The sequence below is a fragment of the Anser cygnoides genome, chromosome 28 (genome assembly GCF_040182565.1).
Source record: "Anser cygnoides isolate HZ-2024a breed goose chromosome 28, Taihu_goose_T2T_genome, whole genome shotgun sequence".
Taxonomy (NCBI): Eukaryota; Metazoa; Chordata; class Aves; order Anseriformes; family Anatidae; genus Anser; species Anser cygnoides.
The window spans coordinates 3,156,206-3,175,947 of record NC_089900.1 but is presented as its reverse complement, the minus strand read 5'-3'; the positions used below and the strand labels follow the sequence as shown (position 1 = coordinate 3,175,947).

The following is a 19,742-nucleotide window of genomic DNA, read 5'->3' as shown; positions in this document are numbered from 1 at the left end:
TGAATGTCTTTATTACAAATTGCTACAAAACCCTACCTGTAAAGCAACTACATAGTGCAAGAAACTACTAAGTTACCACTAGGAAAGCAAATATGGGCTTGTGATGCTTTCCCTAAATCTGCACCAATAAATACTATTTGAGCTGCTACTGGTACGACACTCATGAATCCACTTGGTGGAGGGCACAAGGCAGGGCACCTTCCCCTTCTTTCTTTGGGGCCAGTCATGATAGCTCTTGAGTATTGTGAACATCGTTGGGTAACCCTAATGACATGCCTCCAGACTCTGTTTCTGGCTTTTTCCAAGGGTAAACAACTAAAGAAAAGGGTACCGGAGGGCTGTTGGCATAACTGCCTTGAATACAGAGAACGTCAAGTAGTTGTCTACCTTGCCTGGTCTCGCACAGGACCCTTCTGTTGTGGGGTTGCTGAGAGCCAAAGAAGAGCAGGTGCCGATGGCTGCCCCAACGGTGCACCGGCAGCAATAGCGCACTGACCTCCAAGTCCTCCAAGCTCAAGAGCTGTGTATTCCTGTGAGCAAAAAGTCAGACAAAGGGGGCAGGAGACCTGCTTGGATGATCAAGGAGATCCTGGAGTGACTTAAATGAAAGAAGAAAGCATACATAATGTGGAAAAGGGGACAAGCCACTTGGGAAGAATATAGGGACATTGTCTGAGGATGCAGGGAAGTGACAGGGAAGTCCAAGGCCTATTTGAAGTTAAATCTTGCAAGAGGTGTCAAGGACAACAAAAAGGGCTTTTTCAAATATATCAAGAGCTGAAGGAAGACGAAGGAAAATATGGGCCCACTGGTTAACGAGGAGGGTGCCCTGGTGACAAAGGATACAGAGAAGGCAGAATTACTGAATGCCTTCTTTGCTTCAGCCTTCACTGCTAAGACCAGCCCTCTGGAATCTCTGAGCTTCGGGACAAGGGAGGAGATCTGGAGAAACGAGGACTTTCCCTTGGTTGAAGAGGATCAGGTCAGAGATCTCTTAGGCAAACTTGACACCCACAAATCCATGGACCTCGATGGGATACATCCATGAGTGCTGAGGGAGCTGGCAGATGTTACTGCTGGCCCACTCTCCGTCATCTTTGAAAGGTCATGGAGAACAGGAGAGGTGCCTGAAGACTGGAAGAAAGCTCATGTCATGCCAGTCTTCAACAAGCGCAAGAAGAAGGCCCCAGGCAACTACAGGCCGGTCAGCCTCACCTCCATCCCTGGAAAGGCAATGGAACAGCTCATCCTGCAGGTCATCTCCAGCATGTGGAGGAGAAGGTGATCAGGAGTAGTCAGCATGGGTTCACCAAGGGAAACCATGCTTCACCAACTTGATAGCCTTCTGTGACGGAATGACTAGCTGAGTGGGTGAGGGAGAGCAGTGGATGTTGTGTACTTTGACTTCAGCAAGGCTTTCAGCACTGTCTCCCATAACATCCTCACAGGCCAGCTCAGGAAGTGTGGGATGGATGAGTGGACAGAGAGGTGGATTGTGAGCTGGTTGGATGGCAGAGGTCAGAGGATTGTGTTTAGTGGAACAGAGTCTAGTTGGAGGCCTGGAGCCAGCAGTGTCCCCCAGGGATCTACACTGGGTCCAGTCCTGTTCAACTTATTTGTCAATGACCTGGATGATGGAATAGAGTGCACCCTCAGCAAATGTAAAGATGTGCTGTGTTTCAGGTCAAAGTGCTCTGTTTTGAGTCAAAGCTCACCTTTTTTTTCTTTTCTTTTTTTTTTTTTTTTTTTTAACCCAAAGACCTCATGTACAGGTGCTGATAAGGTCTTGGTAGATAACCAAATAAAGGAACCAGCAGGTAGTCATTTTCTGTTTCATTTTCTGTGACTCTTGTTTCTCATAATTTCTCTTCAGGTACAGGAGTGCTTGTGGGATGAAGAGCCCAGCTGCAATGCAGAGGAAAAGCCCTGGTGGCCCTTGGGGCTGCCCCATTTTGCCCTGGCAGGCACTCCCTCTCTGTGAGTCGAGGTATTGCTGGCATTTGTAATCCCTGCTCAACTTTGTCCTTGGGGTTACATCGTGAACGAATTCATCCTCAAAAGAAGGCTCTGCCCCATGAGCACCCGGTGTCCAGCTGGTTTGGAGATACTGCCAAGGAGTTCTCAGAAACACTGACAAGCATTGCAGAGTGATAGGTTCACTGAGACTGGAGGGGACGTCCAAAGCCCATCTAGCCCACCCCACTAGCCAAGCATGGACACCTAAACCAGGCAGCCCAGGCCCATTTCCAGCTGTTCTTTGGGTATCTCCAATGATGGGGACTCCGGTACTTTTTAGGAAACATGATCCAGTGCTTGGTATTGCTCACAGTAAAAGTGTTTTCCTGTGTGGAATGTCATGTATTCTCATGTCTTGTCCTGTCATGGAGACTGCTGAGATTGTCAGAGGAAAATACCTGATAGCAAATCCATGTCTCATAGCCACGTCATAGCAGCAGACAGAGACGGGGCTGAGGGACTCAATGTTTTCTCTGTATTAGTCTGTACCAAAAAGTTCTCCTAGGCCTATGTATTCAGTAAAAGAGTTCAAGGATGAGAAGAGCATGTGTTGACAGGAAGGCCATGAAAAGCCACCAGGACAAGGGCCAGTTTCTGCCCCTGCAGGGGACTGACCCTGGGCAAGGCCCAGCTTGGGAAGCAGCCCTGTCAGACGTTCTTGGTGGGCAGTGAGCTGGGCAGGAGGCAGCCGTGTGCCCTGGCAGCACAGGAGGGAAGGCTGAGGGGCACCTCACTGCAGCCTGCCAGGAGCTGCAGGGATGTCAGGAAGAGCCCAGGGCCAGGCTCTGCCCTGCAGCCACGAGCCCTGCCTGCCCTTCTCCTGCCATGCTGCATGCGGTGGCTGCAGCAGAGGGGACCCCCAGCCAGCCCCTGCATGGGGCTCTGCCACCCGCCTCACCCCAGCCCTCTCCAGTGCCCTCCTTGCTGCTCTCTGATGCACACCAGGACCTCCCAGTGCATGCTGGCCAGCACATCTGCTGAGGGCCAGTGCAGCTGCTGCAGGGACAGGGAGCTCAGCATGGCCCTTGCAGCCCCCTGCCCTGGGCCTGCCTCTCCCCCTGCCCTCGGCCCCAGCCTTGTCTCTGCTGGCAGGAGCGCTCTTGGCATGTGCTTCCTGGCCTCCCCTCGCCTGTGCACAGCTGCTGCCCACTCAGGCTGCTGGCACAAACGTGTCCTCACAAGCAGCACCACTGATTGGGATGCTTCTGCTGGCCTCCCCCACCCCACTGCCTTGACTGTTTGTCTCTGCTGAGCCCCACCTCCTGCACCGAACTGCATCCCTTGGCTGTCAGCTCACTCTCCCCTGTTCTCTGGGGTGACAGTGCTATGGTGGGACGTGTTTCCAGTGGGCCATCTACCAGACACAGTAATGAATACTATGAGCAGGACTAGAGACGTCCTGCTTCCATCCAGGGGGAGGCAGGGAGGAAAGGGACAATAGGGTTTACTGGACTGTGTATATTTAATGGCCTGGCACATCAGACCCACAAATTTATCAGGCTCTACTAGACACCGGTGCACAGTATACCCTAATGCCATCAAGCTATAAAGAGGTAGAACCCACCTGTATTTCTGGAGTGACAGGGGGATCCCAAGAGTTAACTGTATTGGAGCCTGAAGTGAGTCTAACTGGGAAGGAATGGTGAAAGCACCCCATTGGGACTGGCCTGGAGGCTATGTGCGTCCTCAGCATAGACTACTTCAGGAGAGGGTACTTCAGAGTTCCAAGAGGGCACCGGTGGGGCTTTGGCATAGCTGTCTTGGAGATGGAGGACATTAAACAGTTGTCTACCTTGCTTGGCCTGCCACAGAATCCTTCTGTTGGGGGTTTGCTGAGGGCTGAAGAACAGCAGGTGCCAATGGCTACCACGCTGGCACACCTGAGGCAGCGTCACACTAACCGAGACTCCCTGATTGCCATCCATGAGCTGGTTCATCGACTGGAGAGCCCATCTGTAGATGTAGAACTTAGTAGCATGGTTTAGTGATGGACTTGTCAGTACTAAGGTAAAGTTGCATGACCTGGCTTACACATCCCAGAGTAGTGTAAGGCACAATGCAATTCTTCTTGCCTTCTGCATCTACAGCACAGGAAGTATGACTTTGCCCTACTCTATTGACCGGACAGGTCTTTTCACATTACTCAGTTTAGTTTTCTGTGGCTGGAAGGGGACGATTTCCCAAAAGAGGCTAAGCTCATGGGTACAGCTACAGCCACTTGAAGATATATTTTCTTTACTTTCATCCTGAGTTTTCAACAGAAGACCCAAGAGAGACCATGGATGTCCAGGTGTCTACTAAGTTTCAAGCTGAATTTCTCAGGTTCCAATGGTCATTTCAACTTTTTTATTTTATTTTATTTTATTTTATTTTATTTTATTTTATTTTATTTTATTTTATTTTATTTTATTTTATTTTATTTTATTTTATTTTATTTTATTTTATTTTATTTTATTTTATTTTATTTTATTTTATTTTATTTTATTTTATTTTATTTTATTTTATTTTATTTTATTTTATTTTATTTTATTTTATTTTATTTTATTTTCCCAAGGAACCCAGGACTTATCTTAGAAAGGGTTTCATGTGCTGGGCTGGGCTGCAGTTACAGGGACAAAGACCACTGCTGGCAGTGGCGGTGTCAGACCTCCAGACTCTGCTTTTCCTCCCGATGAAGGTCTCCAAAGAAGTCACCCTGGATCAACAGCAATAGGAGAATGATGCTCAAAACTGAAATGCAGCAAAATTCAGCCTTTAAAACAAGAAAAGATTTGTGTTAGGTGCTTTTTGAAATCTTCCTTAACTACATCATGCAGGCTCTGCAATTAGCTGTACAAGCTGTGAAGACTTGAAGAAAACTGTGGAAGAGACGTTAGGAGTTTCTGCATTTTAATGAGTTCCATGGTGTACTTTGGTGCTGAGTCTATGAAGCTCAGGTGCTGAGAGGAGAATGATGTAACCGCTTGAGCAAGTAAAGTCAGGAGGAAAAGTTGAAGTGACTTGGAGTATTAATGGGCCCCACTGAGGGCTGTTACTAACAAAGTCTCCCCTGGGGTGCGTTAAGGCAGATAATTGGAGGCCATGACTACAGACAGGCAAAGCGCTGTGCTGAGAAAAGTCTTGGTTGGTTTTGGTGAAGCAGAAGAGCCAAGGCCTGACCCCAGCCACTGGGAGAGGAGATCCTGCACCCCCACATCTGGCTGAAGGCTCTTCCTGGGGGTCTGTGGGATGCAGTGGGCAGTGTGATGCCACGAGAAGAACAGTGGTATGCCACCTCCGAGCTGCTGCACAGGGTTGAGAGGAATCAATGAGGCCCCATTGCAATGAATATAACATATCTCCTCATAAGCTCTAGCCAAGGGGACAAAAACTTCAGGGCTGCTGGGTCCTTCCCTTCTTACCAGCACGCTCTGCCTTCTCCTCTGCAGGCTTTCCTATGAATCCCAACCCATCAGCCTTCTTGCGGCCTGTCAGCCAACCAGACAGAAGTCACCTCACCAGCATCTTCCAAGCCATGGGCCTGCTGCTGGCCTTGCAGCTTCTTGGCTGGACACAACCAAGCCTTGTGCCTCCTGCTGTCCAGTCAAGGACTCAAGCAGAAGGGACAGCACAACCCATATGCGGGCCGTCTTTCTGCCTGGGTCCTCCTGGCTATGGAGGCAGAGGGGACCCCACAGTCAGCATGCCAACCTGGTGCCTTCTGCTGGCCTACCAGGGCCACTGGCAGATGTCAGCCCAAAAGTACAGATCCCAGGGAGAAGTCGAGGGTGACCTGTCAGCTACTTCAGACAGAAGTGACCTCACAGTCCCTTTCCGTGACACGTTCCTGCTGCTGCCCTATCATCTGCAGAGACAGAAGTGACCTCACAGTCACTGCCACAGCCACATTCCTCCTGCTGGGGCAGGAGATCCTGAGGCAGAGCTGAGCTCATCAGAGCATTCCCACCCATCTCCTCCTTGTGTTTGACGAGCTGATCAGATCCATGGCCCCTCATATCCATCTTTGAATGCCATGTGACTGCGCAGCAACCTCACGGCTCCTGCCCTGCGCCAAGGGGGTAAGCGCCTAAAGTTAAGGGTTAGGAGAGGGATTGAAGGTGAGGAGGTTAATGCACAGGAATGGGGGCTTTGGGTGTTAGTTGTTCATGTATAGGATTAGGGACTAGAGCTCACCTTTCTGAGTTAGAGATTAAGGAAAATCTAGTGGAAGGGTTTGGTGTTCTGTTTAAGGTGTGACCTCTGTGGTTAGGGTATGGACAAGCTTTGCGGTTTAGGGTTTTGTTTAGGTCTGTTAAGAAGTTGTCCAGGGTTAAACAGAGCATTTCAGTGCTGATATTAAGGGCAGGGATCAAGGTAAGCATGAGAAAAAGCATAAGGGAAAGAGGCTATGGGCTGAGTTTTGGCTTCAAGGGATACTTTGAGGTCTGGCATTAGAGTAGTGTATTCCTCTCAGGGTGTGGAGTAGCATTTAGGTTTAGGGATTAAGGTTACTGGTTGAGACATGGGAAGGGCCTCACATGAATTTTTGAAGTTAGTGTTAGAGCAGCATTAACATTACCTGAACTCTTTTCCTCTTCAAAATCATTAATTTCTGCTGCCCTAGGTCCTCTTCCCTCCCCTAAATCTCACATTGCTCCTAGCCAGGGTTTAGCTGACCTGCCCATAGCAGTAATCTTGTTGGGATCAGCTTTCTGATGGCTTTCATGATCTCAGAGTATCTGTCTCACCTCTGTTGGCTACTCCATTCCTAAAACAGAAGTGTCACCTAAGGCTAAATGGAAGAGGACACAAACATGTCTGGGAGCACCTTGCACAATGTGCCCAGCAGCTCTGCACCACCACAAAAGTGAGCTTCTTGCTCTTAAGTTTTGGTTCCAGAATGGCTCCTATGGATTCAAGCTAACTATTCCCAGGCCCTCATGCATGCTTCAGTTTCCCCCAAGGATCATGGAGGCACTGGCTGACTCTGTGTAGAAAACTGAAAGCAGCCGTGGAGGATGACTTTAGGCCAAAGTTGAAATCTCTGACATGACAGCCAGAGGTGCTACTCTGCAGAGAGAGGGGGCTGTGGTGCCTGGGGCATGGGGGCACTCTGCAGGACTGTGTTGGGCAGGCTGGGAGGCAGACCCAGCTCATGGGGTCACTGCCGTTGCCCCAGGGCTGCAACAAATCACTCACCAGACTCCTTTGCTGGGGCTGCTGCATGCCCTGGGGCTGCAGAGCTCTCCTCTGCCTGCTCACACCAGATTGAGCACTTGAGCTCTGGTCAGTCCACTTTGGACATAACATGGTGCTCAGCAGGAAATACTGGGGTCATCTTTCCAAGACAAGGTGGCAGTTTCTCAGAGATTGGCAGCACAGCGGTCTGCTTGTGGGAACTGATGAGTTACTAAATATTCATCATGTTTGGGGTTGGAATTTCTTTTTCTTTAATTTTTCTTTTCCTTTCCCTTCCTTATGTGTCTATCTCTCTGTGAGTTTTTATGTTCTTTCCCTTCTCTCTCGAGATGTGTTTCCTCCTCTTCCTCTAGAGGAGGAGGAAGCAGGCAGCTCATGCATGTGTAGTTGCTGGTTGGGGTGAGCAAGGAGGAGGCTGGCTATGGTGCAAGGAAATGGAGGTCGGTGAAGCTGCAGGAGCCCTGGTCTCCTGCCTGGGAGATCCCCAGCACAGAGTGCCTGTGCCCCGCAGGGCCAGCCCCGCTCCCCAGGCCAGCACAAGAGGCCTGCCCCAGGCACAGAGCTGCCTGCCCCAAGCAGGTGCCTGCAAAAAGAGCTTTCCCTTTCTCCTTTACCCATCTGTGCAGGCCCAGAAATGCTGCCCTACTCTTCCCCAGGGCCATCCCTGCTCCCAGAGAGCCTTGCCCAGGGCAGTGTGTCTGTGATGGCCTGGCTGGCTGTTGCTGCTTCCCTCCCGGTGCTCCCTGCAGGGCCCCAGCTGGTGGTGCTGCTGTGCAGAGCCAGGGGCTGTTGTGCCCTGGGACCCCCGGGGGTCTCCCCCCTGCCTGTGCTGCTCAGGGTGGGCAGCAGACCCAATTCCATGGGGATCTCTGCTGCTGAACCCATTTCCATCTGCCCTGATGGCTCAGCAGCACAGGACAGTGCTTGGCAGGGCCACGGGGTGTCTCTAAGGGCACAAAGGGCAAGTGAATGCTGCACCAGACCTCGCCCACAGCACTTCAAAATGGTTATCCTCAATTAATCTGCAGTCTTATGGGCCTTTGCCTGCTGGCTCTTCACCACCTCTTCTGGCATTGCAGAGCCCTCCTTTAGCCCATGGACTCCTCAGATTTGCCTTTTCCTTTACCAGACCCTTCTTTGGATGGTCACTCATTTTATGAGGTTCTAATCACTGCCCACTGAGCACATTGTCCCTGCAGATCCCCTGACATCTGCTGGAAGCTTCAGATTCCTCTTCAGGCTGGCACTGGCCATCTACCCCACTTCAGGGGACAGTGTTGTCTATTTGGGCATGTGCTGCCACAAAAGGAGTTCTTGGCCCAGCCCTTGGTTCCTCACAAACCACACTGGGACTTTCAGCCCGTGTCCTTCATTCCATGAAGAACCCCAAAAAATCAGAAGAGCAGGGAGCAACCCCTTGGCTCTATTCCTGATAACACATTTGGAAGAGGTGTCCAGGCTTCTGGATTTGCCCTGAGCAGCCCCTTTTGTTATTTTGGAGCTAGCAGGGAGGCCAGCTGTGACCCAGGGCTGCACAGTGCCTGCTGCTGCCTGCAGGGACAGGGATGTCACTGTAGGGACAACAGGACTGTCACCAAGGTACATGAGATCTCACGGATTATCCAAATGCAAGAAGCACAATGAGGAAGCCAAAATAGAGCAGCAGTGAAAAGACCAGGTCCTGCTGCTGGCCATGGCCATGGCTCCAGGGAAGCAGCAGCCCCAACCTGAAGGCAGCAGAGAGGCAGAGCCCAGTGGGCAGTGAGGGGCAGCCCCGAGGGCCAGCAGGACTGCTCCTCCATGTGGCAGCTGGACTCTTGGCTCCGAGCCCCTCCTGCATGCTGGGGCAGCTCTCCAAGCTGCAGAGGAGGTGGGAAGAGCGGGATACTGAGACCAATCAGGTTCTGACAGCTTCTCAATTGTCATTATCTACAAGGCAAGCATGGTTCTACAGGTACATGAGACATTTATGTGAAAAAAAAAAAGAATAATTAAGAGATATGAAAATAAAAATACCATTATTAAATGAAAATCTAAAGATGCAGTATAATATATTATAAAAGAAATAACAAAAGACTATCCTAACAATTTTATAGAAAAACAGTGAGTTCTGATTGGATTGTGGGCTTCAGTATTACTGATGAAGAAGCATGTATCCAAAGAGTATCCTCACTGCGTCCTTGAGCTCCTGGTTCCTCATGCTGTAGATGAGGGGGTTCAGAGCTGCAGGAAAGACTGAGTACACAAGTGCCACCACCAGATCCAGGGACGGGGAGGAGAGGGAGGGGGGCTTCAGGTAGGAAAACATGCAAGTGCTGAGAAACAGGGAGACCACAAACAGGTGAGGGAGGCACGTGGAAAAGGCTTTGTGCCGGCCTTGCTCAGAGGGGATCCTTAGCACTGCCCTGAAGATCTGCACATAGGAGAAAACGATGAAAACAAAACAAAGAAAGACTAAAGAAACACTAACTACAATAAGCCCAAACTCCCTGAGGAATGACTTTGAGCAGGAGAGCTTGAGAATGTGGGGGATTTCACAGAAGAACTGGTCCACGGCATTGCCTTGGCAGAGGGGCAGGGAAAATGTATTGGTAGTGTGCAGGACAGTATACAGAAAGCCACTGCTCCAGGCAGCTGCTGCCATCTGGGCACAAGCTCTGCTGCCCAGGAGGCTCCTATAGTGCAGGGGCTTGCAGATGGCAACGTAGCGGTCATAGGCCATGATGGTGAGAAGGAAATACTCTGCTGATATGAAGAAGAGAAAGAAAAAGACCTGTGCAGCACACCCTTGATAGGAGATGGCCCTGGTGTTCCTGATGGCATTGGCCATGGCTTTGGGGAGAGTGGTGGAGATGCAGCCCAGGTCGAGGAGGGCGAGGTTGAGGAGGAAGAAGTACATGGGGGTGTGGAGGCGGTGGTCGCAGGCTACGGCGGTGAGGATGAGGCCGTTGCCCAGGAGGGCAGCCAGGTAGATGCCCAGGAAGAGCCCGAAGTGCCGGAGCTGCATCTCCCGCGTGTTTGCAAATGCCAGGAGGAGGAACTCGCTGATGGAGCTGCTGTTGGGCATTTGATGAGCTTGGACACAGTTGTCTGTTGAAGAGGAGAAGGCAGAATGAACAGATTCCTAAGAAGAAAACCTATTGCAAGACTTAGAGCACCCCCAGCCTGAGCCTCTCTCTTTGCAAAGAACCTTTCTGCAGCTCTCTTGAGCTGTGGCTGGTGCTGGCTGAGAGTGGCACTGGGAGCTGGGGCTGCTGTGGGCTCCAGAGGAGTCCCTCCTGCTTTGCAGCAGGAGGAAAGCAGGAACATGGGGGAAACTCAAGTTCAGTCTACGAGTTTTGCAGTGTTGTTGCAACAACAGATCTGAATACAGAGCAGAGCAGAGCTGCGGGGATTTTGTTTGCTTTCTTTTTGTTTGCTTTTCTTATCCCAGTTGCCCCATAATGCTTAAGAGAGGCGTTGGATTGTTGAACTGCCTGACATTTCCTGTGCGCTCCTCATGAAATCCTGTGGGTGCTAGGAGGCAAAGGGACTGTGCCTTGCTGAAGACTGAGCAGAGCAGATATTCCCACCAGACCTGTTCTCAGCAGCCCTGTGTCACCCCTCTGTGAGCTGCAGGACCATCCCACTGAGGTGTTTCCCTGAGAAGAAACTGGAGACAGCTGAGAACAGAGAAGCCCCAGTCCAAGTGCAACTGGACAGCATCCTCACCTTGTTTCTGTAAGGCTGATCAGGATCTCAGCTCTTCCCTCCTAACCAGGGGTGCAGAGGCCTCCCTCCAGCTGCCCACAGACAGCCATCCAGCAGCATGGACATGGCCTTTGCATGGAGGTGTCTTCTTCTTGGGGAACCTGGATAACACAAGGATGCCATGAGAGAGCGGCTCTAGCTGGAGAACAGCCCGCAGCCCAGGAGTATGCCCCATGCACAGAGCCCCATGCACCCCACAAGCTGGGGTGTCCCAGAATTGCAGCTGCAACCCCTGCAATGTCTGGAGGATGCCTGGCCACTCCGCCCTTGGCTGACCAAGGGCAGCTAGGTTAGGGCGCTCAATGTGGCCTCTGCCAGACTTCCTCACCTCACAGTGCAATCCAGCAGGACTCTCAAAGCCTACTGCATTGCCCACTGCCCTCCCAGAAACAAGACCCAGGAGGAGACCCTTCCAGGACGTGCAGCTGCATGGCCCTGCAGCCAGACACTTACCTTGTCAAGGGCTGTGCAGATTTCTCCTGCAGTCAGCTCTCAGCATCCTCCCACTCCCAACTGCCTCCAAGCCCTCTCTCCTTCTCTCCTCTCTGTGTCTCTGCTGTGGTCAGAGCCCCCAGCCCTGCTGCGCTGTGCAGAGGAGCTGCTCCTGGGCAGAGCTGTCTCTCTGCACCAGGGCCCTCTTGCCAGGAGCTCTCTCTGTCCCAGGAGCCCGGCCCAGCTCAGCAGCACAGGCCCAGCCCAAGGCATTGGAATCACCCCTCTGGGGGCTTTGGTGATGAGCCCACAAACCTCAGGCACTGAGAGCAAACTGAAGAAATCTCTCAAGAAGTCCAAGTTAGATGCAAGTTTCCTGGAGTGTCCCCCGAGGGCCAGGACTGACACAGCCTCCCTTGGAGCTCGTTAGAGCAGAACATTGGAGGCAGTGAGGACAAGGAGACAAAGGCAATGTGAAGGTGACACTGATGTGTAGATAACCTGGATGTGTTTCACCAAAGAAAAGGACTACGCCTTGTCCCCTGGCACCCTGGAAGGGAAATCTGTTTCTGTCACACCTTGCTCAGGGTTCTTCCTGGGGCAGTAGGAGATGGGGATGTGCATTGCCAAGTGCAGGAAAATAGTATGACCCCTGCCTGGTTCATAGGTGGGCGAGGTGTCAATTAGACTGGTGCTTTAGCAATTGGTTGTCTCCTCATAGGCTTTAGTGGCAGAGAGAACAGCCATAGCCATGGACACAAATATCTCATAAGACAGCTGTCTATGAAGCCGGCCTGGTTCCTGGTGACCAGGCACCTCTGCTCTATGGCATCGCTCGTGGTGCCCAGGCCCTCCTCCTCCTGGGCACGGCTCACTCAGCATGGTCCCAGTCTGCCCTGATGTGTGGGGTTACTCTTGTCTGGTACAGGACTAGGCTCTTCTCCTTGTAAACGTCAAGAGGTTTCTGCAGGAGAAATCCTGGGATTTCTCAAGGTTCTCCCTGACCGACGCTCCATTCTGTCAGCTGTTAATATCTGCAGGCGGATGGCTCACCCTGACTGTGCTATCTATTATAAGATAACTGCATCAACAATTGCAGGACTATTTGGACAATACAGGATTTAGTGGAATAAAACTGCAGCACACTATCACAGAATGATAGGGGATGGAATTCCACTGGATTTACCTTTTCTCTGCTTCCTTCTCATGCATGCTGTCATTTTGTTTGGAACCGTATCCTAAATGTTGTGAGGCTGTGCAGGGACAAAATTAGAAGGTCGAAAGACCAACTGGAGCCCAATTTATTTACTAAAGATATATAAAAAATAATATATATTTTTAAATTCATAAAATAAAAAAAAAGAAAAGAGGATATATGAGAATCTTCATCCTCTATTGGTTGTGGGGGGAAACATAGGTAAAAGTGATGAGGAAAATGCTGAGGTTTTTATTGCTTCCTTTGCCTCAGTCTCCAGCAGCAAGAACAGTTGTTCCCCTGGTGCTCAGACTCCTGAACTGGTAGATAGGGACAGTGAGTGGAATGAAGCTCTCATACTCCGTGAGGAAATATTTAGAGACACGCTACTCCATGAAGATATATGCAAGTCTACAGGGGCCAGATGGGATCCACCCAAGGGTACTGAGGGAGCTGGCCGAAGCACTCACCAAGCGGCTTTCCATCACTGATCAGCAGTCCTGCCTATAAGGGGAGGTCCCAGTCAACTGGCGACTAGCAAAGGTGACGGCCATCTACAAGAAGGGCCAGAAGGAGGATCTGTGAACTGCAGGCCTGTCAGTCTGACCTTGGTGCCAGGGAAGCTCATGGAGGGGAAGCAGATTATCTTGAGTACCATCACACAACATTTACAGGACAACCAGAAGATCAGGCCCAGTCAGCATGAGGGAAAGTAGTCAGCATGAATAGATGAGGTAAAGTCTGTGGATATGGCCTACCTAGACTTCAGTAAGTCTTTTGAGACCATTTCGCACAGCATTCTCCAGGAGAAACTGGTTACTCGAGGCCTAGATGGATGTATGCTTCATTGGGTTAAAAACTGGCAGGGTGGCCAGGTCCAAAGAGTCATGGTAAGTGGAGCTAAATGCAGTTGGAGGCTGGTCACTACTGGTGTCCCCCCGGGCCCAGTACTGGGGCCAGTTCTCTTCAATATCTTCATCAATGATCTGGATGAGGGGAACAAGTGCACCCTCAGTAAGTTTGCAGATGACATCAAATTCAGAGCGAGTGTTGATCTACTCAAGGGTAGGAGGGCTCGGCAGAGGGATCTGTATAGGCTGGACCCATGGGCTGAGTCTTGCACTTGGGGCACAACAGCCCCATCCATGCTGGGGGAAGAGTGGCTGGTCAGCTGTCCGGCAGAAAGGGCCCTAGGGATATTGGTGGATAGTCGGCTGAATATGAGCCAGCAGTTTGCTCAGGTAGCCAAGAAGGCCAAGAGCATCCTGGCTTGTACCAGGAATACTGTGGTCAGCAGGCCTAGGGAAGTGATTGTCCCTTTGTTCTTGGCCCTGGTGAGGCCACACCTCAAGTACTGCTTTTAGCTCTCAGGCCCCCAGCACAAGAAGGACATGGATCTATTAGAATGAGTCCAGAGGAGGGCCATGAGGATGATCAAAGGGCTGGAGCATCTCTCCTATGTAGACAGGCTGAGGGAGTTGGGGTTGTTCGGCCTGGAGAAGAGAAGGCTCTGTGGAGACCTTACAGTGGCCTTCCAGTACCTAAAGGGGACTACAGGAAAGCTGGGGAGGGACTCTTCGTCAAACAGTGTAGCGATAGGACCAGGGGTAATGGTTTTAAACTGAAAGAGGGTAGATTTAGATTAGATATTAGAAAGGATAGGTTGGAATTATATGATCTTTAAGGTCTTTTCCTACCCAGACCATTCAGTGATTCTGTAAATATGAAACACAGCACCAAAGCAGCTATTAGGAAGAAAAATTATCACAGCCAAAACTAGGACAATATCCCCCGCTTATTCCATACATTCTACGTCATGCTCAGGTCTGACACTTTCCAATTAATCACTACCACCTTTTCTGTCTTTTGAGACACATAAAGAATGTCATGTCCTTAGTCTATTGGTGTCTATAATAATAATAATAATAATAATCATAATAATTCCTTTTGTGTCCTATGAAACAGCCTTTATCTCAACCCATGAACTTTTACTTTTTTTTTTCTCCCAGTTCTCTCCTCCATCCCATTGGATGAATAGCTTAGGCATCTGAGCAAGAGAGCTTGAAAATCTGGGGGATTTCACAGAAGAACTGGTCCACGGCATTGCCTTGTCAGAGGGTCAGTGAAAATATGTTGGCAGTGTGCAAGACAGCATTGAGAAAGCCACTGCCCCAGGCAGCTGCTGCCATCTTCACAGAATCACACAGAGAATCACAGAATGTTAGGGATTGGAAGGGACCTTGAAAGATCATCTACTCCAATCCCCCTGATGGAGCAGGAACGCCTAGATCAGGTCACACAGGCATGTGCCCAGGTGGGTTTTGAATGTCTCCAGAGGAGGAGGCTCCACAACCCCCCTGGGCAGCCAGTTCCAGTGCTCTGTCACCCTCACTGTAAAAAAGTTTCATCTCATATTTAAGTGGAACCTCCTATCTTCTAGCTTGCACCCACTGTCACTTCTCCTATCATTAGATGTCACTGAGAAGAGCTCCTGGTTCCGTCCTCCTGACACTCACCCTTTACATATTTATAAACATTAATAAAGTCACCCCTCAGTCTTCTCTTCTCCAAGCTAAAGAGACCCAGCTCTCTGAGCCTTTCCTCATAAGGGAGATGCTCCACTCCCTTAATCATCCTCCTGGCTCTGCGCTGGACTCTCTCAAGCAGTTCCCTGTCCTTGAGCTGAGGGGCCCCGAACTGGACACAATATTCCAGATGCGGTCTCACCAGGGCAGAGTAGAGGGGGAGGAGAATCTCTCTCGACCTACTAACCACAGCTGTTCTGATACACCCCAGGAGGCCATTGGCCTTCTTGGCCACAAGGGCACAGTGTTAGCTCATGGTCATCCTGCTGTCCACCAGGACCCCCAGCTCCCTTTACCCTTTGCTGCCTCTGCATGCCCATGCTTGGACACAAGATCTGGGACAAGTCTGAGTTTGGCCCTTGTGCCACAGCTGAGGTGCTGCAGCCCAGATGTGCCCCAATGCCCTCAGCGTGGGGCACAGGCAGGAGGAGCTGGATCCCCACCGTAAGGAAGCTGCGTCAGCCTTAAGGAGTGCACTGCATCTGTCCCAAGCTGTTCCCCCTACTCTTCCCTTTGTCTGCAGCACTGCCCTACCCCTTTCCCTTGCCATGAGGTGCTGAGAGTATGTTTGCCATTCCCTCGTGTACTACTTCTGCCTCCTGCATGGCAGACCGGGGGATGGTGCTGAGGCCTCAAATCTCAGAGCCCCGTGAGATGTCCGGGAAGGAAGGCACTGGCATGTGCTGCAATTCCCTCCATATAACACATCCTACTTCTCCAAGTGAGGGACATGCATTGAAGAGGAGTTCAGGCATACCGAGGGGCTGTCTTTGCATACTGAGCTGCCTTTGCTCCCATCTTTTGAAAAAAGCCCAGGCCTAGGACAAGCCTCAAAACCCACCTTCCTGGAAGGGCTCCCAAGAGCAGAGGTGTGTTGGGGCAGGGTGGCAGTAGTGACGTCTCCAGGGCTCCACTTCCTATATTCCATGGGCTTGGTCACCATTTGCAGATGTTCCTGGTGGATTTGTCAGGATCCTGTGGAAAAGAACTGGGCAGAAGGGAGGTGACTGTTTCTCAGGACAAGAAGGGAAATCTCTCATCTCTCTCCCAAGCAGTGCCGTCTCCATGCTGGTGACCTCCCAGGCCTCCAGATGACACGTGCTGATGTCACAGGGGGATGCACTGCATCACCAGGATATCGTCACTGGAGCAGCAGCAGTGCCAGCACTTCCCTGCAAGGCCTGGTCCCTGCTGGGCACTGCTTGGGTGCTCCCCACCGCTGTCCTTCTGTGGCCAGGATTGGGGGCAGCAGGCAGCAAGGTTGCACTGGGCGACCCTCACTGACGGGCGGAGGAGCAGGGGCATCTTGCAGAGGAGCTGTGGTTGAGGAGCCAGGGCGGGCATCCATTGTCATGAGCTGAGGGCCAGCAGCAAGCGAGATGGACGGCTGCTGGAGGGTGACCATCACCTCTGATCTGACTTCCATGTTCCCAGTGCTCCTGCAGCTCTCCTCCAAAGGTGAGGGTGTCAGGAGCCCCTTCCCAAGGAGTGTCCCAGGGGCTGTCAGCTGTCCCAAGCTGCAAGCCCTGGGCTGTTTTGGGGGGCTGGGCAGGACAGGTGGCTGCTGCAAGAGCCCTGCCTGAGGATTCCAATGGGCTCAGGGGACGTTGCAGCAACCACGACTCCTAGGTCCTGATGCTAGGGCTGCCCTGAGCCCCAGGGATCCACTAGGCATGGCTCAGCCTCGTCGTGATGGGGGACAATCCAGGGCCAGGTTTCCCTGGGAGGTGGTGCCTCTTTGGGATCTGTCTCTGGGAGGAAAGACCTCTGGTGTCCCAGAGACTGGTGTGGCCTGCAGCTCCCACAGGCCTCTCAGGAATGTTCCAGCCATGCCTGAGTTGGAAATCAAGCCTTCCCCTTGCACTGCTCTCCTTCAGGGGAACCTCTGTTCCTTCCCTCCTGTTCCGCCAGGCTGGCAGAGCATGTCCTGGATGCTGAGATGCCATCCCTGGATGGCCACAATCCTGGTGCTGAACCCTTCCTATATCTCTGCTATGGTGGTTTTACCCGGCTATGCAGGTGAACTCCACAGCAACTGCTCTTTCACTTCCACACCTACAAGGAAAAGGGGGAGAAATATGATGAAAAGAGATCAAGGGTTCAGGTAGAATAGGAGGTCACCCACCAAATATCCTCATGGGCACCAGTTATCATCGGGGCAAGACAGATTTAGCATAGACAGACTAATATAATTAATTGCCTATCACTGGTGGACTACAACCGCCAGGAACTACAAGCAAACTAAAAACACCATTCCCCCTATCCACACTTTTAAACCTCCTTCCCCTGGGTGGAACAGGGGAATGGGGATTGCAGTCAGTCCATGGCACTTGTCTCCACTGCTCCTTGACGGTCAATCTCTGCCCCTGCATCCCTCCCATGGGATGCCGTGCTTCCCAAATGGATCCTGTGTGGGGCCCAAAGGGTGAGATAATGACAGCTATGACTGGATCATGTTAAAATAAATCTGTTATAAGCATTATATCACCTTCATAGTTGCTGACCACAATGTTTATTTTGTTTTTATCTCGACGTAGTAGCTCTGTTTGCCCTCAGAATTGTGTTGGATAGCACATTACATACTGTGTGTGTTCCACGTTGTGCTGTTTATCCTTTCGGGGGCTGGTTTATGGTTATTAGTTCACTCTACTGCGTAATTATGGTAGTTGTACTCAGCATTGCTGTCACCTCCATACTTGAGGAACCTTCTCTCGGAAACTGTTCATAATTAACAGTCTTTACCTTTTCTCCTCGGGGAGACAATCTATGGGAGGAATGAGGGGGGGTCGCTTCTTCTCCCCACTTCTTCCCTCTCCCTTTCTCCTTCACCTCCCCCTTTCTCCTCCAGGCTAGTTACAATACCTCTTCAAAACTTCAAATATCCTTGGGATGTTCAAACCTGTACCTATTGTTCTATCTCCTGAATGTGTTTCATTTTTTGTTTATGATTAGGGTAAACTATTTCAGAATGCCACACAAAGATCTACTCTGAGGCAGGATAGCTACGAGTGGCAGGGAGTGTGGGAGGATATGGGCAGGCACCTACAACAGTGAGCACCTGCAGTGCCTTGGAACTTCACCCCTGAACAAGTGCAGAATCCTAAAAAATTGGCAGAATGCTTGAAAAAGGAGTGTCATCACTCTGGCAATCCCAAAGAGACAGAAATCTCTGCAATGTGCTCAGGCTTGGCCTATGCTTACTGCGTTGCAATCTACAAAACTCCAATCCCTGTGACTGGGCCAGAGAACGAGCCTGTGCCTGTATCAGTCATACATATACCCGAGAAGAAGCAAGAGAGATAAAATCATCTTGTTTAGCAAGGAAAAAAGCTCCTACTCATACAGGGAAGGAAGAAGAAGAAGATGAGGCAGGCTACCCTGAAGTAGGGCCATCATAGGAAAAGGTGGATGAATAATGATATCATAAAAGCAGCGATAAGCACCTGATCATTATTCCTTGGGGAGCTGCGAGATAGGCAAAAAGATTTCAGCCATCATCTAGGCCAGCACATTGTCACTTGGCTGATCTGATACGGGGAAAACAGGGCCAGTAGCCTGGAATTAGAGGGCAGGGAAGCCAAGCAGCTGGGATCCCTCCCCAGGGAAGAGGGCATTGGAAAGGGGGCACAAATCCTCACTCTCTTGAGGCAACTCCTGTCAGGCCTAAAGGAAAGGTATCTCTTCAAGGAAGATGTTGCATGTCACTCAGGCAAATGGACCACCTGGGAGAGAGGCAGCCCGTATCTGATGGAATTGGCCATGCTGGAGGTGATTTATGGTGATTTATGCACATTAAACAGTTTTCTACCTTGCCCGGTCCCTCACAGAATCCTTCAGTTGTGGGGTTGCTCAGGGTCGAAGTGCCAGTAGCTACCCAAATGGTGCACCAGTGGCAATACGACACTATCCGAGACTCCCTGATTACCACATATATGCTGATTCATTACTGGAGAGCCAAGGACTGATCAGCAAAATTTGTTCAACCTTTAATAATCCCATAGGGTCAGTGCAAATGTCTAATGGAGAGCTGCAACTAACAGTGGAGTACTGTGTCTAGAATGAAGTCACACCAGATTCAATAGATCATCTATAGTCTTCTCTCCTTACAGTCTTAGTTCTAAGAGCAGTTAAATGATCCCTTACAGTATCTGAATGCTGCTGTCCGATCCCTTCCTGGGATCATAAGGAACCAGTACCTCCTGGCCAGAACACTCTCCCTGTACCCTTGGATGCAGGGCCTAAGGTCCCATGAACTGTTAAGGGCGTAGATTGCACAGTAACCACTGATTTTGTCCCCACCCATCAGCTGTCGTGCCCCTGCAGAGTCCTGCCTCAAGGCACAAAGGGCAGGGAGACCTTGCTGGTGAGAGCTGAGGCCCTGTGCAGATGTCCGTGACACAACAGCCATTACAGCCAAGGGTCATGTAGAAGAGAACAGAATAGGTTTAGCTCTCCCTGTGACACATGACTCCTTTTGCTCTGCTGACAGCCTCTGCAGGCTGCCCTGCACATAAGGAGTAGGGACAGGTTCAGTTGTCCTACATGTGGCATCTGCTGCCATTTCAGTTACCCAAAGGACATATGCC

The 19,742-nt window shown here is 50.8% G+C and overlaps 1 protein-coding gene across 1 annotated transcript; it reads right to left on the bottom strand.

Moving 5' to 3' along the window:
- Positions 1-9,328: 9,328 nt before the first annotated feature.
- LOC136787160 (olfactory receptor 14C36-like) lies at positions 9,329-10,261 on the bottom strand. The gene is made up of 2 exons (XM_066984293.1): positions 9,681-10,261; positions 9,329-9,509 (listed from the first exon to the last, which is right to left on the bottom strand). Exons 1-2 carry the CDS (start codon positions 10,259-10,261, stop codon positions 9,329-9,331), a joined length of 762 nt encoding a protein of 253 aa, XP_066840394.1.
- Positions 10,262-19,742: the final 9,481 nt, after the last annotated feature.